This window comes from Anomaloglossus baeobatrachus, chromosome 2, assembly GCF_048569485.1.
Source record: "Anomaloglossus baeobatrachus isolate aAnoBae1 chromosome 2, aAnoBae1.hap1, whole genome shotgun sequence".
NCBI classification, from domain to species: Eukaryota; Metazoa; Chordata; class Amphibia; order Anura; family Aromobatidae; genus Anomaloglossus; species Anomaloglossus baeobatrachus.
The window spans coordinates 381,700,962-381,726,750 of NC_134354.1; the positions used below are offsets into that span (position 1 = coordinate 381,700,962).

The 25,789-nt window shown below is 48.0% G+C and overlaps 1 protein-coding gene across 1 annotated transcript in view; it reads right to left on the reverse strand.

The window, feature by feature from the left end:
- Positions 1 to 2,558: 2,558 nt before the first annotated feature.
- LOC142290139 (uncharacterized) overlaps positions 2,559 to 25,789 on the reverse strand; it is a 203,424-nt gene continuing 180,193 nt past the window's right edge. Inside the window, exon 9 of the mRNA XM_075334076.1 lies at positions 2,559 to 3,239. Coding sequence (XP_075190191.1) covers positions 3,182 to 3,239 — 58 coding nt within the window. The 3' untranslated portion in view covers positions 2,559 to 3,181. The remainder of the gene's footprint in view (positions 3,240 to 25,789) is intronic.

Below are 25,789 nucleotides of genomic sequence, written 5' to 3' on the forward strand. Positions count from 1 at the left end.
ATATCTCACCATCCACTACAGCTCTGAGCGTGAGACTACCTACATTTCATAGACAATAATCTTGGCTATCCCATATATAAATTTGACTTGCAACTATTTAGCATATGATTTAGATATGGAGATTCTTGTCATGTCACCGCATTGTTACTGTACTCCCCCCCCCAAAAAAATGACAATTTTAATTTTATTTTTTTGTTAGTATGTTATAAATCCACCTTTGGCTTTCAAAACTGCTTGAATGCTTCAAGCATGACTTGAATCTGATTCCAGGTGTCTTCTACAAGGTTCCCAATGTTGGTGTGTACTTGCGAAAGGATAAAACATTTTCTTCAACTATACCCACAAGTGAGTATTTTTAAGAAAGAAAATCAGCACATCCATCTGGATAATGAAAAGTAAAATTCTTCTTTATTGGTTATCTATTAAAAATGACATGTAGAGGATTCCAATGCATCACAAATTAAAAACATATACGGGGTGAGCTATTGCTTTTCCTAACCCATCCACCCACAAGTGTTCGATTGGTTTGAGGTTTGGTGACTGTAGGGGCCAATCCATCAAGTCTAGTTCAATTAACCATTTCTTTGAGAATCTCAAAGTATGCTTCCAGTCGTTGTCCTGCTGGAACACTATGTCGTTCTTTTCATACCAATAGTTCTAGAGTGTATGAAGTAGCTCATCTTGTACAATACTGATAGATAGCTCATCATTGAGACCACCATCAATCCTGGTCAAGTATCCAACACCTTTGGCTGTGAAACAACCCCATATCATCAGACTTCCTCCACTGAACTTGAAAGTTCCTTCAATTTCTTGATCTGTTAATCCCTTTTTCCCCTATTTCTTCCTGACCCATTTACACCCATCAGAGCCTAGTCCGTTGACTCCTCACTGCAAATTAACCATTTCCAGTCATCTACTGTTCACTTTTTTGAAAATTGGAGCTGACATTTCTTGTGATGATATTGAAGTTGAGGCTTCTTCACTAGTGATGGGCAGATTCGCAAATACCCGGGATCGGTGGGCCCAACTGGGTTTAAAAAAAAAACAGTTCCAATCAGGAATGTATCCCGGATATCTGGCTGGACACCGGTCCCCATATAGGTCTGTGACAACCAAAATCTGGTGACTTAAAAGGGTGATAGAAGTGATAGGGGTATTGGAGCAGATGCATTATACTTGTCTGCACCAGATTTCAGCACCAAATTTGCACCTCTTTGCAGAAAACTGCACTGAAACGGCATCAAACCCGTTTTTGTGCATTTTTTTCAGATCAGAGGTTTCAGATTTGGTGCTGAAATTTTTACACAAAATTTCTGCACCCAATTTACATGTTTTTGCAAAACAATATATCAAAACTGCATGCATTATGATGTGGTATTGATGCGATTTTTTTTTGCCATGAGTAGATTAGGTGCAGGAATATGGTGTAAACATTTCAACATCAAATCTGCATCTATTGGCAAGAAAAGGCAGTTTTCTGCCAGGAAATACAGGTCTGTGAACTCAGTGACCTCACTGAGGTCACTGAGTTTAATGAGGTTACCTGAGGTCAGGTTCACTGCGGTCACAGGTAGAGGACCATCGGAACTTCTAGCTGTGACAGCAAATAACCTGAGTGACATCACCGCTCATCGCACAGCTCAATCTCTCCCTCAAGCACACAGCAGATGGTCATGTTTTATGGCTGCGCACTGTGACTTCAGTAATGTAGTATATCTGGAATCATCGTGGGAATTATGTAAGACCTGTATATTTTTTTGCTTAGTAAAGGGGTGAAAGAAGGTGTTTTTTTATATTTCTTGGTGTTTGTGTTTCTTTCTTTTCACTTACAGATTAGTCATGGGGATCTTATAGACCCTCCCCATTACTAGTCTAGGGCTTAGTGACAGCTGTGAGCTGTCATTAACCCCTTATTACCCCCACCACACCTGGGCAATTGGGATGAGCCAGGTAATGTTCCGGGATTGTTGCATCTGATGGTTGTGACAATCCTGGGCGGCAGCAGGCTTCTCTTTTTAGGCTGGGGGTCCAAGTACCAGCTCCAATCTGTGCTGGGTATCATAATATGGGGGGACCCTATGCCAATTTTTTATTTCTTTGTTTTTTTACCAATATATAGAAACAGCACCTCTGATTTTTTTGCAGTCAGACAAGCTATCACGTAGGGTGCGGGCGCTTCTGACTGAAACCATTTGGAGACACAGGGACTGCCAATGGGCATAGGAAACAGTGCATATGTATGAGATGAATGAGTAGTCTCAGAACAAGTATGAGCAGACCCGAAAGCAGTGTACAGCCGCGCAAGAGACTCGGTAAGTATAACGTGCATGCTTTCCCCTTTTTTCATTATTTTTCCTTTATTTTTAATTATCACCCGAGTTTCCGGACCCGTATCATTACCGGGAGTTCCCTGAGAACTCTGGGTCTGGGGCCAATGCTCCTGTACTTTTGAACCCGCACGGATCCAGACTACAGACAACGTCCAATGAGAAAGAACATTTTATTCAGCTTGAACAGCAACCTCTGTAATCTTGAAAATGAAGTATTTCCTCAAAGCAATTAGATTGTTTTATTGGTTATACAGCATCACATCAATGAGCAATGATCTGAAGGTCCCACTATACACAGAAAGAAGATGGCATGATCAGGTGGTGGCATGCAAATCTGGCTACTAAAGCTGGCCTGACATTGTCCCCTTTTATTGGGCAGAATCAGTGAATGGAAAGTTAATGCCCAGTTGACATCGGGTGGCTAGGGCTTCCTAGTTTTTAATTTATTGATTGATTTATACACCATGACACTCTCTGACATATCAAGAGCCAAAAGTAATAGTAGCAATAATGAGAATATTGGGCAGTTTAAAAAGTGGATATCAAGGCGGGAAGGCATTAGGAAGAAAGGTAACTAACTTAAGAGAGGAACAGTCACTATCCAATAAGTGAGTGTCATACATTATATTATTAGTAATGGTGCATGGTTAAGTAACTAGCAGTGCATGCAAAATACTGACATTCAATGTTTCAACAAGCTAAATCCATAGTAATGTACATTCTTAGTGAAAAGTCCCACCCAGAAAACCACTGTCATGCCAATTATATGGTTCTTGATTAGTCTCAGAAATTAAATTCATTTTCTGTTTATAAAATCAAGTCAAAAGGGACCAGTGTCGTAAATCTCTTCATTTCCAAACCATCAGTACTTTACTAAATGGCACAATCACGCCTGAGGATGGATCACTGTAACATAGAAAAATGAAAAAAAAATTGGGAATTAATAAAAGCAAAAAACAGTGTCTAAATCAAATCATACATGATCTATATTGTACTTTAGTGTTACATACATACAAATTGTATTCTATATAAGATGGTTAAATATCACACATCATTCTTTGTAAAAACATATCCCCAACACAAACATCAACATTGTAGTAAGATGTCAGACATAAAGCCATCTTAAAATGCTCTATAATTTGGAACGTATTGTTGCCATATGCATAGAAAATTAATTGTAAGCTCTCCAATGTACAAAGCCATGATACAACGCTATGATATGTCTATTGGTACACACCATGCATGCTTATCTAACCATCTTTTCCAGATTTTCCACTTTTTAATTAGAATGAAGCCAAGTCCAATATTTTCCCCATTACATATGGGGCCATTGGGCACAGAGAGAGATGAGTCAGAAGAGCTAGTGTTCATCCATTAGGTCCACCTTCCCATGGGATGCCTTATACAGTTTCAGATAAAAAAAACTATTAACTATGTACGTCACGTTTTTATGTGAGTAGTAATAGTAAAATTCATGCATTTATTAATTATTGCAATGTGCTGATCATTTTGTTAGTAGATGTTTGTCTCTGTAGAATGCTGTAATGAGGCCGTCCAGTGGAGCCAGGCTATGACACAACCTTGGGGTCTCAGGTTCAGCAAAGAATTACTCTTGTTGAAGTTGACTTTTTCGCCAATCCCATGCCTCTAGGGTTAGGGATAAGCAACTCACTTCAAGGCAAATCTAGCAAAATATCAGGCAGCAGGCCCCCATTTTTATGGATTGAGAAGGGTTGGATAAAAAGAGAAAAACATTGCCACCTAATCAGCCCAGGTAATGAAAATGGTTGAAGTTGGCAGAAAATGCTGAAGATGGCCAAATGAAAACCACACCAGTGATCGGATCGAAGAAGAAACACGAATCTGTGTGGTGCAATAGGTTAGAGCCTGGTCAATATATATTCTGCATATGTTTATTATGGAGGTTTGGAGAGATTTCAGAGCATACCAAATGTACATTTGTAACAGGAAAGGAGACCAAGAGCCATGAAAGTGAGATTCTGAGCTGAGAAAAGAGCTATCTACAATACAGAGTGACTGAAGTCGAGTCTGAATCCATTGAATAAGTGAGTGACCGAGAGACTGATCCCTAAGGGAGATGCTCAGCAGTACGGCCCTTAACAGCTTATAGTTCAAGAAGGGATGGGCATAGAAGAAACAGTGCACAAGTTGAATAGATAGTCCTGGGTGGCAGATCCAGAAGCGTTAGGGGTCGATTAGCCTGGTCCATCCATATTGGCACAATCTCTATGGGAGAGGAATATGATGCGGAGCCTCAGAGAGGACAGAGCGACTCTAGAGAACTGTGATGTCAGGTGGAGCTGGGTAGTGGTGAATTTCTCCGGCTTATGTGGAAGTGGAAGGACATATGAGAATGAACACGCTGCAGGAATATGTTTGGAGTTACTCTTTAATGCATATGAAACATCCAAGAAGCAATGTGTCCACTTTCATGTGTATAGTGTTATCATCAGCCATCTGTTCAGTAAAGACTTTGTGTTTACTGTGGCTGGCCAAAGCCATCAGCAACATGCGGCCTGCAAAGGTGTATCACTGTTGTAGTGCACCACACACCCAGCCATGACCCCCATTTTCATGTAGCGTGCCAGGGCTCGGCAGACAATTACATGGACTACCACCCCGCGCCACGTTACACATTCAGTTCACAAGCCCTTAATGACCGCAAATATGCATTAAAACTGCGGTTGTTAACGTGCCTTATTCCCTCATCATGTTTTAAAATGGCGATCGGTAATAATTCTGTTGCGCTCCCTGCAACAGAATATCTGACCGTATATATCACCTGACACCAGCGGGCATCAATTGCCTCTTAAATACTACTGTCAATTGCAACAGTGGTATTTAAGTGACTGAAATGGGTTTAAAGGGAACCTGTCAGGTGAAATATGCACGCAGAACTATGAGCAGTTATGGGTGTATACTGCTAATCCCTGCCTAAGCGTCCCTGTATCTAGTAGAATAGATAAAGAGATCTTTATAAAAAGTATTTCTAAAGATAGTTTATCTTATGCTAATGAAGCCAGCGACTAGTCACAAGGGTGTTTCTCCCCTTAGCTAGTCGGCCCACATAGCATGCTAGCGTACTAACATGTTAAACAATGCGCAGCGGCGCCGCACATACCTCACTCTTAATGGCGGTCGAAAGAGGATGGATGCACACTGCTCATGATCCGGAGTCCTCAACACTTCCGGTCATGCACACTGTACCTCACTGATGCCGGGAAGCTTTCTCCTGGCATCAATTTTATGCTCATGATCAGAAGCCTTGGGTACTCTGGATCATGCGCACTGCGCACCCATCCTCCGCCGGCTGCCATCAACAGTTAGGTTTGTGCGGCGTCGTTGCGTATACATTAGCATGTTAGTACGCCCACAGTGGGCCGACCAGCCAAGAGAATTAACACCCTTGCGACGAGTCCCCATGCTCATTAGCATAAGATAAAAGATCTTTAGAAATACTTTTTTCTAAAATTCTCTTTATCAATGCTACTAGATACAGGGACGGTTAGGCAGGGATTAGGAATATGCACCTAGAACTGCTCGTGGTTCTGGGTGCATATTGCACCTGACAGGTTCCGTTTAAAGACCCCTTTTGGCAGGATTGAACCCCTGCAATTGTCATTGCAACTGCCGATTATTGCCATGAGGTCATCTGATGACCCCAGGGTATGGTAGGCTATTAATTCCTGCTGTACACGAGTACAGCAGTGCATGAGACCAGTGATCAAAGTGAAAAATATTTATGTCCCACAGTGGGACTATTTGAAAAAATAAAACAGTTAAATAAAATATGTAAAAATAAAAGAAAATCAAAAAAGCCACAGAAATCACGAAGACACCTCTAAAAATGCAGCCTTTGTGTTAAACAAAAATAAAAGTCTAGTCATGTGATTTCTCCTGTAAGGTGAACACCATAAAAGAAAAAAAAATTGTACCAAAAATGTTGTTTTTTCATCATACTGACACAAAAAATTAAAAAAAAATGATCAAAATGTTATACGTAAAAAAAATAGTATAAATGAAGACAGCAGACCATTCCACAAAAATCAATTCCTAATATAGCTCAAACAGCAAAAAAAAATTTAAAAAAAATTCAGCTCTCAGAATATGGCAATACAAAAACAAATTATTTTTTGTAAAATATTGTTTGTAGTGTGTAAAAGTAGAAAAGCAGAAAAAAGCAATATGTCTTGTATCGCTGTAACCGTGTTGATCAAATACTTGATTAACATCTTGACAGGGGATTGTGAAAAGTGTGTCGATTTGCCTTACATGAACCAAGTTTTCAGAGCTAACTAAGATGGCCACCGATAACATCATAGACCCTCCCATCAGCATGGATCCACCAGATGACGTCCCTCCCATCAGGATCACCACGGATCCATCCAATGACGTCATAGACCTGCCTACGATGACGCCCACCAATCAACTCATGGACTAACACATTGTTCAACCCACTGACCAATGGACACATCCAAGTATGCCCACTGTAGGGCTGACCATGCCCCTTTTCCTAGTTTTTACAAGAGCAGGTTCTTGGAATAAATCAGTCAGTTTGGGCCGACCTCGATCGAGGAAAGATGAATATCCGACTGTGTGTCTGATCTCATTTTTCAAGCATGCACTCGATCTCCACCAATTAGAATCAGGCAGTAGATAACAAGAGTGGACTCTGGTTAAGTGTTCACCCTAACAAATGTTCACCAACACAACTGTACTGACTCGAAGAATAAATTGGTTTTCTCACTTTTAGTGCTCAGTGAACTGTGAAGAAAAAACCTGAATTGCTGTTTTTTTTATTAATTTTGCATCTAAAAAAATCTGAATAAAAAGCAATAAAAAAATGTTGTATATCCCAAAATGAATTACTGCAGTGTGTACATCGCACAGGACAAAAACTAGTACTCTACCAGGATACAGCTAAGCCCCCACTAAAGTGGAAGCATCACAGGTGCAGGAGGAGCAAATCAAACACACAGCTCCCAAAATGTAAGCAAACAAATCTACTCGTCATGCAAAAAATAAGCCATCACACAGCTCTGTTCATCAAAAACTAAAAAAGGTACAGCTCAAACAACATGGCAACAGAAAAAAACTATATATTATATATAAAAAAAAACCATTTTTACTGTGTTATAGCAGCAAAACAAAAAAAAGAACAATATAGTATGTTATCACTGTAATCGCACCAACACAAAGAATAAAGCCATCTTATCACTTATATTAATTAATTTATTTATTTATTTGTCAAACCTGTATGCCACCCTTCTCCAAAGACTCAGAGCGGCTCACAACATATGAATGTAAATTACAAAGCTTGTAACAAATAAAAAACAGTTAACATAAAATCAATATTTTACCTTAAAAATTCTAAAACCCCCAACAGACATACCCCATTTAGACCAATTTTTAACGCAGTTATAATTTATTAGCCGCATCCGACACAACTTTATTAGCTGTATCCGACACTAATGGTCCCAGCCCTGCTAGCATAGGTAAGTCTTGAGGTCTTTACGGAAGGCCAATAAGGTAGGCATAGTTAAGGTACCGCATAGTTAACCGTGCAAAAATAAAAAATAAGAACTATTCCTGAACTGCTTTCTAGTTGACCATTCTACCTTCCATCTTCCATTCCATCATAATACGACTTGGCTCACATTTATCCTGCGCCCTTCGCTTGGGTTTCTGTGTAAATCCCAAAACTCTCTATTCAAATAAAACCACTGACGAAACTATTCTTTATAATGAGGCAGATTGACACATTTTGGACTCCGTCTGGTCTCTATTCCCATGGTGTCCCATCATTTTAGGTCGCTTTTCAGTTCCCCAGTGTGGTTGACCACAGTTCTGTGCATGCCTTATAAAGATGGATACCACTGGAACAGATGTCAAACGGAGTCCAAAGTGTCTCCATCTACTTCGGAGTGAGTGGTTCTGTCTGGGGTTTCATCTAAATCACACTGTTGGGGGATATACACAGAAACCTGGACTCACTGCTTAGCGTAGAACACAAGAATGTGCTTCGGCTTTATATTGAAAATGATCAAAAATGTTCTGTACCCCAAAATGTTATTAATAAAACCACTAACTTATTCCACAAATAAACAGCCCTTACTCAGGTCTGTCTCTGGAAATATAGGGGGCTCTCTCATTACTAGTAAAACAAAGACTCTGGAATAGAGATGGCTCCCACCCCACAAATAAAATCCACTGAAGTCTGTGATCCCAAATCTAAATACCCCCCTCCTTCTGAGTTCTGAGCCCCCTGTGACTAAACTGCTCTTAGCTATTCTGAGTGCCCTTATTTTAGCTGGAAGAGCCCATTTAACAATTTACGGGGTGCATATCTCCAGAAGTACGAGTTGTGCAAATTGTATGCGGGCGCTACAATATATGGGGGCACAATGTGTGGGCACTAAACTGGCATACTTGCAATGGATGGTACAAAATAGTCACTGTTGGGGAGTTTACTGAGAGGTGCTATTTGTACAGTGGAGTCACTTTTGGTGTTTTACTTTTTTGGCAGCTCAGGGGCTCTACAAATGTAACAGTATACAATTTTGCATTCCAATTATTAAATAGCACTCTTTGCTTTTCGAGTTTTGCATGTGCCCAAACATTCGTTTTTTACCACATATCAGTGTTCGGGAAAAAAATGCATAAAACATAATGGGGTAAATTTTTTCCTATTAGCACTTGAGTAATTTATAAAACAGTATTTTCATGGAAAAAATGTAATTTTTTTCACATATAAATGTTATAAAGCATTAAAAATCTATTCCAACCTAATTTACGTTCCAACCATCACATAGTGCTCTTTACTTTCCGAGCCCCACCATGTACCCAAACAGCAGTTTTTGACCACATATGGGGTATCATCGCTTTTGGGAGAAATTGTCTAAAAAATTATGGGGTCTGTTGTTTTCTATTATCAATTATTAAGATTTGAAATTTGGGGCTACAACATCATTATAACAGTTTAAGAATATACAAAATTATATTTTAAAAGTTGTGGCACTTTAAACCTTTTTTGCCAAAATTCTGATATTTTAAGAAATAAACACAAAAATATCAACTTTAATGAGGTGGTTCATTACTCTGAAATAGTGGCCACATCTCTGTAAAACTGATAGGAAAGGCTTTTATTAAATACCTTCTTCAGCCAATTCTGCCTCTAAGCTCATCCCCATGAAGTGACCCCCGGGCTCCGTGACCTCTGAGATGCAGTGATGTCATGTCAACCTCCAGTTGACCCAACATCACCAAGGTCAGTCCCAGTCTTCCTGACGGTCAAAGAGACAGACGGGCAAAGAGACAGACCTGAAAAGAGAAAGCCCTGGAAAGAGATGGCACTGGAAAGAGACAGATGGGCAAAGAAACAAGCGAGCACAGCCCTGGAAAGAGACAGACAGGCAAAGAGACAGACGGGCAAAGAGACAGACCTGGAAAGAGACAGTCCTGGAAAGAGACAGATGGGCAAAGAGACAGACGGGCAAAGAGACAGATGGGCAAAGAGACAGACGGGCAAAGAGACAGACCTGAAAAGAGACAGCCCTGGAAAGAGACAGACAGGCAAAGAGACAGACGGGCAAAGAGACAGACCTGGAAAGAGACAGTCCTGGAAAGAGACAGATGGGCAAAGAGACAGACGGGCAAAGAGACAGATGGGCAAAGAGACAGACGGGCAAAGAGACAGACCTGAAAAGAGACAGCCCTGGAAAGAGACAGACCGGCAAAGAGACAGACGGGCAAAGAGACAGACTTGGAAAGAGACAGTCCTGGAAAGAGACAGATGGGCAAAGAGACAGACGGGCAAAGAGACAGATGGGCAAAGAGACAGACGGGCAAAGAGACAGACCTGAAAATAGACAGCCCTGGAAAGAGACAGACAGGCAAAGAGACAGACGGGCAAAGAGACAGACCTGGAAAGAGACAGTCCTGGAAAGAGACAGATGGGCAAAGAGACAGACGGGCAAAGAGACAGATGGGCAAAGAGACAGACGGGCAAAGAGACAGACCTGAAAAGAGACAGCCCTGGAAAGAGACAGACCGGCAAAGAGACAGACGGGCAAAGAGACAGACCTGGAAAGAGACAGTCCTGGAAAGAGACAGATGGGCAAAGAGACAGACGGGCAAAGAGACAGATGGGCAAAGAGACAGACGGGCAAAGAGACAGACCTGAAAAGAGACAGCCCTGGAAAGAGATAGCACTGAAAAGAGACAGATGGGCAAAGAAACAGGCGGGCAAAGAAACAGGCGGGCAAAGAGACAGACAGGCAAAGAGACAGACGGGCAAAGAGACAGACCTGGAAAGAGACAGTCCTGGAAAGAGACAGTCCTGGAAAGAGACAGATGGGCAAAGAGACAGACGGGCAAAGAGACAGACGGGCAAAGAGACAGACGGACAAAAAGACAGCTGGGCAAAGAGACAGCCCTGGAGAGAGACAGCCCTGGAAAGAGTCAGCCCTGGAGACAGACAGACGGGCAAAGAGACAGACGGGCAAAGAGACAGACGTGCAAAGAGACAGACTTGGAGAGAGACAGCCCTGGAAAGAGACAGCCCTGGAGAGAGACAGCCCTGCAAAGAGAAAGCCGAGCAAAGAAACAGACCTAAAAAGAGACAGCCCTGGAAAGAGACAGATGGGCAAAGAGACAGATGGGCAAAGAGACAGTCCTGGAAAGAGACAGCCCTGGAAAGAGACAGCCCTGGAAAGAGACAGCCCTGGAAAGAGATAGCCCTGGAAAGAGACAGACGGGCAAAACAACAGCCAGTAAAAGAGACAAATGAGCAAACAGACAGACGGGCAAAGAGACAGATGGGCAAAGAGACAGATGGGCAAAGAGATTTGACGGGCAAAGAGACAGCTCTGGAAAGAGACAGCCCTGGAAAGAGACAGATGGACAAAAAGACAGTCCTGGAAAGAGACAGCCCTGAAAAGAAACATACGGGCAAACAAACAGACCTGGAAAGAGAGAGCCCTGGCAAGAGAAAGCCCTGGAAAGAGACAGCCCTGGAAAGAGACAGCCCTGGAAAGAGAAAGCCTTGGAAAGAGAAAGCCGTGGAACGAGACAGCCGGGCAAAGAGACAGCCGGGCAAAGAGACAGCCGGGCAAAGAGACAGCCGGGAAAAGAGACAGATGGGCAAAGAGACAGATGGGCAAAGAGACAGACCTGGAAAGAGACAGACCTGGAAAGAGACAGAAGGGCAAAGAGACAGCCCTGGAAAGAGACAGACCGGGAAAGAGACAGACGGGCAAAGAGACAGACGGGCAAAAAGACAGACGGGCAAAGAGACAGACGGGCAAAGAGACAGACCTGGAAAGAGACAGTCCTGGAAAGAGACAGCCCGGCAAAAAGACAGATGGAGAAAGAGACAGATGGACAAAGAGACAGATGGGCAAAGAGACAGATGGGGAAAGAGACAGACCTGGAAAGAGACAGACCTGGAAAGAGAAAGACCTGGAAAGAGACAGACCTGGAAAGAGACAGACCTGGAAAGAGACAGACATGGAAAGAGATAGATAGGCAAAGAGACAGATGATCAAAGAGACAGACCTGGAAAGAGACAGCCCTGGAAAGAGACAGCCCTAAAAAGAGACAGCCCAGGAAAGAGACAGCCCAGGAAAGAGACAGCCCGGGAAAGAGACAGCCCGGGAAAGAGACAGCCCGGGAAAGAGACAGCCCGGGAAAGAGACAGCCCGGCAAAAAGACATCTGGACAAAGAGACAGACGGGCAAAGAGACAGACGGGCAAAGAGACAGATGGGCAAAGAGACAGATGGGCAAAGAGACAGACGGGCAAAGAGACAGACGGGCAAAGAGACAGACGGGCAAAGAGGCAAACGGGCAAAGAGACAGACGGGCAAAGAGGCAGCCCTGGAAAGAGGCAGCCCTGGAAAGAGGCAGCCCTGGAAAGAGGCAGCCCTGGAAAGAGGCAGCCCTGGAAAGACACAACCTGGGACAGACACAGCCTGGGACAGACACAGCCCAGGAAAGAGACAGCCCGGGAAAGAGACAGCCCGGGAAAGAGACAGCCCGGGAAAGAGACAGCCCGGGAAAGAGACAGCCCGGGAAAGAGACAGCCCGGGAAAGAGACAGCCTGGTAAAGAGACAGCCCGGGAAAGAGACAGCCCGGGAAAGAGACGGCCTTGGAAAGAGACAGATGGGCAAAGAGACAGACAGGCAAAGAGACAGACAGGCAAAGAGACAGACCTGGAAAGAGACAGACGGGCAAAGAAAAAGACCTGGAAAGAGATAGTCCTCGAAAAAGACAGCACTGGAAAGAGACAGCCCTGGAAAGAGACAGCCCTGGAAAGAGACAGCCCTGGAAAGAGACAGACGGGCAAAATGTCAGCAGGTCAAAGAGACAAATGGGCAAAGAGACAGACGGGCAAAGAGACAGATGGGCAAAGAAACAACCCTGGAAAGAAGCAGCCCTGGAAAGAGACAGCCCAGGACAGAGAAAGCCCGGGACAGAGACAGCCCAGGAGAGAGACAGCCCGGGACAGAGACAGCCCGGGAAAGAGACAGCCCGGGAAAGAGACAGCCCGGGAAAGAGACAGCCCGGGAAAAAGACAGCCCGGGAAAGAGACAGCCCAGGAAAGAGACAGCCCGGGAAAGAGACAGCCCGGGAAAGAGACAGACCGGGAAAGAGACAGCCCGGGAAAGAGACAGCCGGGCAAGAGACAGCCGGGCAAGAGACAGAAGGGCAAAGAGAAAGCCAGGCAAAGAGACAGACGGGCAAAGAGACAGACAGGCAAGGAGACAGACAGGCAAAGAGACAGATCTGGAAAGAGACAGACGGGCAAAGAGACCGATGGGCAAAGAGACAGACGGGCAAAGAGACAGTCCTTGAAAAAGACGGCCCTGGAAAGAGACAGCCCGGAAAAAAGACAGACGGAGACAGAGACAGACGGATAAAGAGACAATGAGACAGATGGGGAAAGAGACCGATGGGCAAAGAGACCGATGGGCAAAGAGACAGACGGGCAAAGAGACAGACGGGCAAAGAGACAGACGGGCAAAGAGACAGCCCTGGAGAGAGACAGCCCTGGAAAGAGACAAACGGGCAAAGAGACAGACCTGGAAAGAGACAGACGGGCAAAGAAAAAGACCTGGAAAGAGATAGTCCTCGAAAAAAAGACAGCCCTGGAAAAAGACAACCCTGGAAAGAGACAGCCCTGGAAAGAGACAGACAGGCAAAACGTCAGCCGGTCAAAGAGACAAATGGGCAAAGAGACAGACGGGCAAAGAGACAGACGAGCAAAGAAACAGCCCTGGAAAGAAGCAGCCCTGGAAAGAGACAGCCCAGGACAGAGACAGCCCGGGACAGAGACAGCCCAGGAGAGAGACAGCCCAGGAGAGAGACAGCCCGGGACAGAGGCAGCCCGGGAAAGAGAGAGCCCGGGAAAGAGACAGCCCGGTAAAGAGACAGCCCAGGAGAGAGACAGCCCGGGACAGAGACAGCCCGGGAAAGAGACAGCCCGGGAAAGAGACAGCCCGGGAAAGAGACAGCCCTGGAAAGAGACAGCTGGGCAAGAGACAGCCGGGCAAGAGACAGAAGGGCAAAGAGAAAGCCAGGCAAAGAGACAGATGGGCAAAGAGACAGACAGGCAAGGAGACAGACAGGCAAAGAGACAGACGGGCAAAGAGACAGACGGGCAAAGAGACAGCCCTGGAGAGAGACAGCCCTGGAAAGAGACAGACGGGCAAAGAGACAGCCGAGCAAAGAAACAGGCCTGGAAAGAGACAGCCCTGGAAAGAGACAGATGGGCAAAGAGACAGCCCTGGAAAGAGACAGCCCTGGAAAGAGACAGCCCTGGAAAGAGACAGACGGGCAAAACGTTAGCCGGTCAAAGAGACAAATGGGCAAAGAGACAGACGGGCAAAGAGTGAGATGGGCAAAGAGATTTGACGGGCAAAGAGACAGCTCTGCAAAGACACAGCTCTGCAAAGAGACAGATGGACAAAAAGACAGTCCTGGAAAGAGACAGCCCTGAAAAGAGACATACGGGCAAACAAACAGACCTGGAAAGAGACAGCCCTGGAAAGAGACAGACGGGCAAAGAGATAGCCGGGCAAAGAGACAGCCGGGAAAAGAGATAGATGGGCAAAGAGACAGATGGGCAAAGAGACAGACCTGGAAAGAGACAGACGGGCAAAGAGACAGACAGGCAAAGAGACAGACGGGCAAAGAGACAGACCTGGAAAGAGACAGTCCTGGAAAAAGACAGCCCTGGAAAGAGACAGTCCTGGAAAGAGACAGCCCGGCAAAAAGACAGACGGAGAAAGAGACAAACGGGCAACGAGACAGCTGGACAAAGAGACAGACGGACAAAGAGACAGACGGGCAAAGAGACCGATGGGCAAAGAGACAGATGGGCAAAGAAACAACCCTGGAAAGAGGCAGCCCTGGAAAGAGACAGCCCGGGACAGAGACAGCTCGGGACAGAGACAGCTCGGGACAGGGACAACCCGGGACAGAGACAGCCCGGGACAGAGACAGCCTGGGACAGAGACAGTCTGGGAAAAAGACAGCCCGGGAAAGAGACAGCCCAGGAAAGAGACAGCATTGGAAAGAGACAGCCCGGGAAAGAGAGAGCCCTGGAAAGAGAGAGCCCTGGAAAGAGAGAGCCCGGCAAAGAGACAGACAGGCAAAGAGACAGATGGGCAAAGAGACAGACGGGCAAAGAGACAGATGGGCAAAGAAACAACCCTGGAAAGAGGAAGCCCTGGAAAGAGACAGCCCGGGACAGAGACAGCTCGGGACAGAGACAGCTCGGAACAGAGACAGCTCGGGACAGGGACAACCCGGGACAGAGACAGCCCGGGACAGAGACAGCCCTGGAAAGAGACAGATGGGCAAAGAGACTGACAGGCAAAGAGACAGACCTGGAAAGAGACAGACGGGCAAAGAGATCGACGGGCAAAGAGACAGACGGGCAAAGAGACAGAAGGGCAAAGAGACAGCCAGGCAAAGAGACAGATGGGTAAAGAGACAGACAGGCAAAGAGATAGACGGGCAAAGATACAGATCTGGAAAAAGACAGTCCTGGAAAAAGAAAGTCCTGGAAAGAGACAGACGGGCAAAGAGAGAGCCGGGAAAAGAGACAGCCGAGAAAAGAAATAGATGGGCAAAGAGACAGATGGGCAAAGAGACAGACCTGGAAAGAGACAGACGGGCAAAGAGACAGACGGGCAAAGAGACAGACGGGCAAAGAGACAGACGGGTAAAGAGACAGACCTGGAAAGAGACAGTCCTGGAAAAAGACAGCCCTGGAAAGAGATAGTCCTGGAAAGAGACAGCCCGGCAAAAAGACAGACAAAGAAAGAGACCAAAGGGCAAAGAGACAGCTGGACAAAGAGACAGACGGACAAAGAGACAGCTGGACAAAGAGACAGACGGACAAAGAGACAGACGGGCAAAGAGACAGCCCTGGAAAGAGACAGCCCGGGACAGAGACAGACCGGGACAGAGACAGCCCGGGACAGAGACAGCCCGGGACAGAGACAGCCCGGGACAGAGACAGCCCAGGACAGAGACAGCCCAGGAAAGTGACAGCCCGGGACAGAGACAGCCCAGGAAAGTGACAGCCTTGGAAAGAGACAGCCCGGGACAGAGACAGCCCTGGAAAGAAACAGACGAGCAAAACAACAGCCGGTCAAAGAGACAAATGGGCAAAGAGACAGACGTGCAAAGAGACAGACGGGCAAATAGACAGACGATCAAAGAGACAGACCTGGAAAAAGACAGACGGGCAAAGAGATTGACGGGCAAAGAGACAGACGGGTAAAGAGATAGACGGGCAAAGATATAGACCTGGAAAAAGACAGTCCTGGAAAAAGAAAGTCCTGGAGAGAGACAGACGGGCAAAGAGATAGCCGGGAAAAGAGACAGCTGAGAAAAGAGATAGATGGGCAAAGAGACAGATGGGCAAAGAGACAGACCTGGAAAGAGACAGACGGGCAAAGGGACAGACGGGCAAAGAGACAGACGGGCAAAGAGACAGACGGGCAAAGAGACAGACGGGAAAAGAGACAGACGGGTAAAGAGACAGACCTGGAAAGAGACAGTCCTGGAAAAAGACAGCCCTGGAAAGAGACAGTCCTGGAAAGAGACTGCCCGGCAAAAAGACAGACGGAGAAAGAGACCAACGGGCAAAGAGACAGCTGGACAAAGAGACAGACGGACAAAGAGACAGCTGGACAAAGAGACAGACGGACAAAGAGACAGACGGGCAAAGAGACAGACGGGCAAAGAGACAGACAGGCAAAGAGACAGACAGGCAAAGAGACAGCCCTGGAAAGAGACAGCCCGGGAATGAGACAGACCGGGACAGAGACAGCCCGGGACAGAGACAGCCCAGGAAAGTGACAGCCTTGGAAAGAGACAGCCCGGGACAGAGACAGCCCTGGAAAGAAACAGACGGGCAAAACAACAGCCGGTCAAAGAGACAAATGGCAAAGAGACAGACGTGCAAAGAGACAGACGGGCAAATAGACAGACGATCAAAGAGACAGACCTGGAAAAAGACAGCCCTGGAAAAAGACAGCCCTGGAAAGAGACAGCCCTGGAAAGAGACAGCCCTGGAAAGAGAGAGCCCTGGAAAGAGAGAGCCCTGGAAAGAGACAGACGGGCAAAGAGACAGACGGGCAAAGAGACAGACGGGCAAAGAGACAGACGGGGAAAGAGACAGCCCTGGAAAGAGACAGATGGGCAAAGAGACTGACAGGCAAAGAGACAGACCTGGAAAGAGACAGACGGGCAAAGAGACAGACGGGCAAAGAGACAGACGGGCAAAGAGACAGAAGGGCAAAGAGACAGCCCGGCAAAGAGACAGATGGGTAAAGAGACAGACAGGCAAAGATACAGACCTGGAAAGAGACAGACGGGCAAAGAGATCAACGGGCAAAGAGACAGACAGGCAAAGAGATAGACGGGCAAAGATACAGATCTAGAAAAAGACAGTCCTGGAAAAAGAAAGTCCTGGAAAGAGACAGACGGGCAAAGAGAGAGCCGGGAAAAGAGACAGCCGAGGAAAGAAATAGATGGGCAAAGAGACAGATGGGCAAAGAGACAGACCTGGAAAGAGACAGACGGGCAAAGAGACAGACGGGCAAAGAGACAGACGGGCAAAGAGACAGATGGGCAAAGAAACAACCCTGGAAAGAGGCAGCCCTGGAAAGAGACAGCCCGGGACAGAGACAGCTCGGGACAGAGACAGCTCGGGACAGAGACAGCCCGAGACAGAGATAGCCCGGGACAGAGACAGCCCGGGACAGAGACAGCCCGGGAAAAAGACAGTCCGGGAAAGAGACAGCCCTGGAAAGAGACAGATGGGCAAAGAGACAGACAGGCAAAGAGACAGACCTGGAAAGAGACAGATGGGCAAAGAGATCGACGGGCAAAGAGACAGACGGGCAAAGAGCCAGAAGGGCAAAGAGACAGCCCGGCAAAGAGACAGATGGGTAAAGAGACAGAAGGGCAAAGAGAAAGCCCTGGAAAGAGACAGCCGGGCAAGAGACAGCCGGGCAAGAGACAGAAGGGCAAAGAGAAAGCCAGGCAAAGAGACAGACGGGCAAAGAGACAGACAGGCAAGGAGACAGACAGGCAAAGAGACAGACCTGGAAAGAGACAGACGGGCAAAGAGACCGACGGGCAAAGAGACAGACAGGCAAAGAGACAGTCCTGGAAAAAGACAGCCCTGGAAAGAGACAGCCCGGCAAAAAGACAGACGGAGACAGAGACAGACGGACAAAGAGACAAACGAGCAATGAGACAGATGGGGAAAGAGACCGATGGGCAAAGAGACAGATGGGCAAAGAGACAGACGGGCAAAGAGACAGACGGGCAAAGAGTCAGCCCTGGAGAGAGACAGCCCTGGAAAGAGACAGACGGGCAAAGAGACAGCCGAGCAAAGAAAAAGGCCTGGAAAGAGACAGCCCTGGAAAGAGACAGATGGGCAAAGAGACAGATGGGCAAAGAGACAGCCCTGGAAAGAGACAGCCCTGGAAAGAGATAGCCCTGGAAAGAGGCAGACGGGCAAAACGTCAGCCGGTCAAAGAGACAAATGGGCAAAGAGACAGACGGGCAAAGAGTGAGATGGGCAAAGAGATTTGAAGGGCAAAGAGACAGCTCTGCAAAGAGACAGCTCTGCAAAGAGACAGCTCTGCAAAGAGACAGCCCTGGAAAGAGACAGATGGACAAAAAGACAGTCCTGGAAAGAGACAGCCCTGAAAAGAGACATACGGGCAAACAAACAGACCTGGAAAGAGACAGCCCTGGAAAGAGACAGCCTGGAAAGAGAAAGCCTTGGAAAGAGAAAGCCCTGGAAAGAGACAGATGGGCAAAGAGATAGATGGGCAAAGAGACAGATGGGCAAAGAGACAGACCTGGAAAGAGACAGATGGGCTAAGAGACAGACGGGTAAAGAGACAGACCTGGAAAGAGACAGTCCTGGAAAAAGACAGCCCTGGAAAGAGATAGTCCTGGAAAGAGACAGCCCGGCAAAAAGACAGACAAAGAAAGAGACCAACGGGCAAAGAGACAGCTGGACAAAGAGACAGACGGACAAAGAGACAGCTGGACAAAGAGACAGACAGACAAAGAGACAGACGGGCAAAGAGACAGACGGGCAAAGAGACAGACGGGCAAAGAGACAGACAGGCAAAGAGACAGACAGGCAAAGAGACAGCCCTGGAAAGATACAGCCCGGGACAGAGACAGACCGGGACAGAGACAGCCCGGGACAGAGACAGCCCGGGACAGAGACAGCCCGGGACAGAGACAGCCCAGGAAAGTGACAGCCTTGGAAAGAGACAGCCCGGGACAGAGACAGCCCTGGAAAGAAACAGACGAGCAAAACAACACCCGGTCAAAGAGACAAATGGGCAAAGAGACAGACGTGCAAAGAGACAGACGGGCAAATAGACAGACGATCAAAGAGACAGACCTGGAAAAAGACAGACGGGCAAAGAGATCGACGGGCAAAGAGACAGACCTGGAAAAAGACAGTCCTGGAAAAAGAAAGTCCTGGAGAGAGACAGACGGGCAAAGAGATAGCCGGGAAAAGAGACAGCTGAGAAAAGAGATATATGGGCAAAGAGACAGACCTGGAAAGAGACAGTCCTGGAAAAAGACAGCCCTGGAAAGAGACAGTCCTGGAAAGAGACAGCCCGGCAAAAAGACAGACGGAGAAAGAGACCAACGGGCAAAGAGACAGCTGGACAAAGACACAGACGGACAAAGAGACAGCTGGACAAAGAGACAGCTGGACAAAGAGACAGCTGGACAAAGAGACAGACGGACAAAGAGACAGACGGGCAAAGAGACAGATGGGCAAAGAGACAGACAGGCAAAGAGACAGACAGGCAAAGAGACAGCCCTGGAAAGAGACAGCCCGGGACAGAGACAGACCGGGACAGAGACAGCCCGGGACAGAGACAGCCCGGGACAGAGACAGCCCGGGACAGAGACAGCCCAGGAAAGTGACAGCCTTGGAAAGAGACAGCCCGGGACAGAGACAGCCCTGGAAAGAAACAGACGGGCAAAACAACAGCCGGTCAAAGAGACAAATGGGCAAAGAGACAGACGTGCAAAGAGACAGACGGGCAAATAGACAGACGATCAAAGAGACAGCCCTGGAAAAAGACAGCCCTGGAAAAAGACAGCCCTGGAAAGAGACAGCCCTGGAAAGAGAGAGCCCTGGAAAGAGAGAGCCCTGGAAAGAGAGAGACCTGGAAAGAGACAGACGGGCAAAGAGACAGACGGGCAAAGAGACAGACGGGGAAAGAGACAGACGGGCAAAGAGACAGACGGGCAAAGAGACAGACGGGCAAAGAGACAGATGGGCAAAGAAACAACCCTGGAAAGAGGCAGCCCTGGAAAGAGACAGCCCGGGACAGAGACAGCTCGGGACAGAGACAGCTCGGGACAGAGACAGCTCGGGACAGAGACAGCCCGGGACAGAGACAGCCCAGGACAGAGACAGCCCCGGACAGAGACAGCCCGGGAAAAAGACAGCCCGGGAAAGAGACAGCCCGGGAAAGTGACAGCCCTGGAAAGAGACAGATGGGCAAAGAGACAGACAGGCAAAGAGACAGACCTGGAAAGAGACAGACGGGCAAAGAGATCGACGGGCAAAGAGACAGACTGGCAAAGAGACAGAAGGGCAAAGAGAAAGCCAGGCAAAGAGACAGACGGGCAAAGAGACAGACAGGCAAGGAGACAGACAGGCAAAGAGACAGATCTGGAAAGAGACAGACGGGCAAAGAGACCGACGGGCAAAGAGACAGACCTGGAAAGAGACAGTCCTGGAAAAAGACAGCCCTGGAAAGAGATAGTCCTGGAAAGAGACAGCCCGGCAAAAAGACAGACAAAGAAAGAGACCAACGGGCAAAGAGACAGCTGGACAAAGAGACAGACGGACAAAGAGACAGCTGGACAAAGAGACAGACGGACAAAGAGGCAGACGGGCAAAGAGACAGACGGACAAAGAGACAGACGGGCAAAGAGACCGATGGGCAAAGAGACAGACGGGCAAAGAGACAGACGGGCAAAGAGACAGCCCTGGAGAGAGACAGCCCTGGAAAGAGACAGACGGGCAAAGAGACAGCCGAGCAAAGAAACAGGCCTGGAAAGAGACAGCCCTGGAAAGAGACAGATGGGCAAAGAGACAGATGGGCAAAGAGACAGCCCTGGAAAGAGACAGCCCTGGAAAGAGACAGCCCTGGAAAGAGACAGACGGGCAAAACGTCAGCCGGTCAAAGAGACAAATGGGCAAAGAGACAGACGGGCAAAGAGTGAGATGGGCAAAGAGATTTGAAGGGCAAAGAGACAGCTCTGCAAAGAGACTGCTCTGCAAAGAGACAGCCCTGGAAAGAGACAGATGGACAAAAAGACAGTCCTGGAAAGAGACAGCCCTGAAAAGAGACATACGGGCAAACAAACAGACCTGGAAAGAGACAGCCCTGGAAAGAGACAGCCTGGAAAGAGAAAGCCTTGGAAAGAGAAAGCCCTGGAAAGAGACAGACGGGCAAAGAGATAGCCGGGCAAAGAGATAGCCGGGAAAAGAGATAGATGGGCAAAGAGACAGATGGGCAAAGAGACAGACGGGCTAAGAGACAGACGGGCAAAGAGACAGACGGGCAAAGAGACAGACGGGCAAAGAGACAGACGGGCAAAGAGACAGTCCTGGAAAGAGACAGCCCGGCAAAAAGACAGACGGAGAAAGAGACAAACGGGCAAAGAGACAGCTGGACAAAGAGACAGCTGGACAAAGAGACAGACGGGCAAAGAGACCGATGGGCAAAGAGACAGTCCTGGAAAAAGACGGCCCTGGAAAGAGACAGCCCGGGACAGAGACAGCCCGGGACAGAGACAGCCCGGGACAGAGACAGCCCGGGACAGAGACAGCCCGGGACAGAGAGCCCGGGAAAGAGACAGCTCGGGAAAGAGACAGCTCGAGAAAGAGACAGCCCAGGAAAGAGACAGCCTTGGAAAGAGACAGCCCGGGACAGAGACAGCCCTGGAAAGAAACAGACGAGCAAAACAATAGCCGGTCAAAGAGACAAATGGGCAAAGAGACAGACGTGCAAAGAGACAGACGGGCAAATAGACAGACGATCAAAGAGACAGACCTGGAAAAAGACAGCCCTGGAAAAAGACAGCCCTGGAAAGAGACAGCCCTGGAAAGAGAGAGCCCTGGAAAGAGAGAGCCCTGGAAAGAGAGAACCCAGCAAAGAGACAGACGGGCAAAGAGACAGACGAGCAAAGAGACAGACGGGCAAAGAGACAGACGGGCAAAGAGACAGATGGGCAAAGAAACAACCCTGGGAAGAGGCAGCCTTGGAAAGAGACAGCCCGGGACAGAGACAGCTCGGGACAGGGACAACCCGGGACAGAGACAGCCCGGGACAGAGACAGCCCGGGACAGAGACAGCCCGGGACAGAGACAGCCCGGGAAAAAGACAGCCCGGGAAAGAGATAGCCCTGGAAAGAGACAGATGGGCAAAGAGACAGACAGGCAAAGAGACAAACCTGGAAAGAGACAGACGGGCAAAGAGACAGACGGGCAATGAGACAGACGGGCAAAGAGACAGACCTGGAAAGAGACAGCCCTGGAAAAAGACAGCCCTGGAAAGAGACAGTCCTGGAAAGAGACAGCCCGGCAAAAAGACAGACGGAGAAAGAGACCAACGGGCAAAGAGACAGCTGGACAAAGAGACAGATGGACACAGAGACAGCTGGACAAAGAGACAGACGGACAAAGAGACAGACGGACAAAGAGACAGACGGGCAAAGAGACAGACGGGCAAAGAGACCGACGGGCAAAGAGACAGACAGGCAAAGAGACAGCCCTGGAAAGAGACAGCCCGGGATAGAGACAGCCCGGGACAGAGACAGCCCGGGACAGAGACAGCCCGGGACAGAGACAGCCCAGGAAAGAGACAGCCCGGGAAAGAGACAGCCTGGGAAAGAGACAGCCTGGGAAAGAGACAGCCCAGGAAAGAGACAGCCTTGGAAAGAAACAGCCCTGGAAAGAGATAGCCCGGCAAATAGACAGACGGCGAAAGAGACAGACGGGCAAAGTAACAGACGGGCAAAGAGACAGACAGGCAAAGAGACAGACCTGGAAAAAGACAGACGGGCAAAGAGACAGACGTGTAAAGAGACAGACGGGCAAATAGACAGACCTGGAAAGAGATAGTCCTGGAAAAAGACAGCCCTGGAAAGAGACAGTCCTGGAAAGAGACAGCCCGGCAAAAAGACAGACGGAGAAAGAGACAAACAGGCAAAGAGACAGCTGGACAAAGAGACAGATGGACAAAGAGACAGACAGGCAAATAGACAGAAAGGCAAAGAGACAGCCCTGGAAAGAGGCAGCCCTGGAAAGAGACAGCCCGGGACAGAGACAGCCCGGGACAGAGACAGCCCGGGACAGAGACAGCCCGGGAAAGAGACAGCCCGGGAAAGAGACAGCCCGGGAAAGAGACAGCCCTGGAAAGAGACAGATGGGCAAAGAGACAGACAGGCAAAGAGACAGACCTGGAAAGAGACAGACGGGCAAAGAGATCGACGGGCAAAGAGACAGACGAGCAAAGAGACAGACGGGCAAAGAGACAGATGGGCAAAGAGACAGACGGGCAAAGAGACAGACGGGTAAAGAGACAGACAGGCAAAGAGACAGACCTGGAAAGAGACAGACGGGCAAAGAGACAGACGGGCAAAGAGAAAGACGGGCAAAGAGACAGACCTGGAAAGAGAAAGTCCTGCAAAAAGACAGCCCTGGAAAGAGACAGACGGGCAAAGAGATAGTCGGGAAAAGAGACAGCCGGGAAAAGAGATAGATGGGCAAAAAGACAGATGGGCAAAGAGACAGACGGGCAAAGAGAAAGACGGGCAAAGAGAAAGACGGGCAAAGAGACAGACGGGCAAAGAGACAGACCTGGAAAGAGACAGTCCTGGAAAAAGACAGCCCTGGAAAGAGACAGCCCTGAAAAGAGACTGCCCGGCAAAAAGACAGATGGAGAAAGAGACAGACGGACAAAGAGACAAACGGGCAATGAGACAGATGGGGAAAGAGACCGACGGGCAAAGAGACAGACCGGCAAAGAGAGAGACCTGGAAAGAGACAGCGCGGGAAAAAGACAGACCTGGAAAGAGACAGACATGGAAAGAGACTGACGGGCAAAGAAACAGACCTGCAAAGAGACAGTCCTAGAAAAAGACAGCCCTGGAAAAAGACAGCCCTGGAAAGAGACAGCCCTGGAAAGAGAGAGCCCTGGAAAGAGACAGCCCAGCAAAAAGACAGACAGCTGGACAAAGCGACAGACGGACAAGGAGACAGACGGGCAAAGAGACAGACGGGCAAAGAGACAGATGGGCAAAGAGACAGACGGGCAAAGAAACAGCCCTGGAAAGAGGCAGCCCTGGAAAGAGACAGCCCGGGACAGAGACAGCCCGGGACAGAGACAGCCCGGGACAGAGACAGCCCGGGACAGAGACAGCCCGGGACAGAGAAAGCCTGGGACAGAGACAGCCCGGGACAGAGACAGCCTGGGATAGAGACAGCCCGGGAAAGAGACAGCCGGGCAAGAGCAGAAGGACAAAGAGACAGCCGGGCAAAGAGACAACCGGGCAAAGATACAGATGGGCAAAGAGACAGACTTGGAAAGAGACAGACCTGGAAAGAGACAGACCTGGAAAGAGACAGACCTGGAAAGAGACAGACCTGGAAAGAGACAGACCTGGAAAGAGACAGACGGGGAAAGAGACAGACGGGGAAAGAGACGGACAAAGACAGATGGGTAAAGAGACAGACGGGGAAAGAAAGAGACAGATATATATATATAGATAGTACATGTGAGAGCATAACAAAAAGGTTTAAAATGTGTAAATTAGTGCATATTACAACTTTCATTTTGGTAAAAACTCTTGAGGATGAGATATATTTTTACAATTGAAAAGGATTTATAGTACAGTACTCACCCCTAAATAGATCAGATATGAAATGAGTCAGTACAAGCTTTTTGACCAATTAAGAAAAAAACCTTAATTTTAGCAAAAATAGACATATCGGTTATTGTTATGCGGAAACCAGTGGATATTAGAACAAATGTACTTTATGGTTTACTTTTCGTGTTTACCAACAGATCAAAGTTATTAATGTATTTTAACTGTACATAACAGATTCAACCACTGACTTACATGCAAATGTGCTACCCAGGGCTATGGGGTACTCGGTCCCAGGCCGTATATATATATATATATATATATATGCTGTGTCACGGGTGTGCTATGGCCGTTGCCCGGTTCAGCGACCCAGGGGGTCACTTTAAAAGGGGATTATATACAGGGGAGATGAAAGAGTTTATGTCGTGATGCCACTTGCGGGTTGCGACTAAGTAGTTGGAGCCGCCGCTGCACAGTTTATGGCCACTGGGGCTGGTGGTGATGGCAGCTTGGATGTTGGGCCCTCCGCAATTATGGCTGAGCCCCAGGGGGTAGATGATGGGGTGCGGCGTGGAAAGTACAGAGACCACACAATAGGAATGCAGTGCACTTATTCTTTTTACTCATAGCGAGGTTAATGCTGGACGGCTGGTTCAGACCCCTGGTCCCTGTAGTCCCAGTGCCGGTGTGGTAAACTGATGACTTGTTTCCCCTGCACCTCTCTGTACTTTTGTGGAATCCCGTAGCTTGAAGCGTCTGGGGGATCCCTCCTGTTTGTTGTCAAGCTCTGGTCTGTATGGCGGGCAGTGTAAACCCTGTAGGGTTAGTGTTCTGTTCCGGTCCCTGGCTCTATCTTTACTGCTGGTGCCCCCAAATTCTTGGGTCATGGAGGTCCTTGAAGGTCCTCTCACTGTGCAGGTATGTGTCAGGCAGCTTGAAGCGTTCACCTAACCTAGCGCCCTATGCCCCATCGGTGCTTTGGT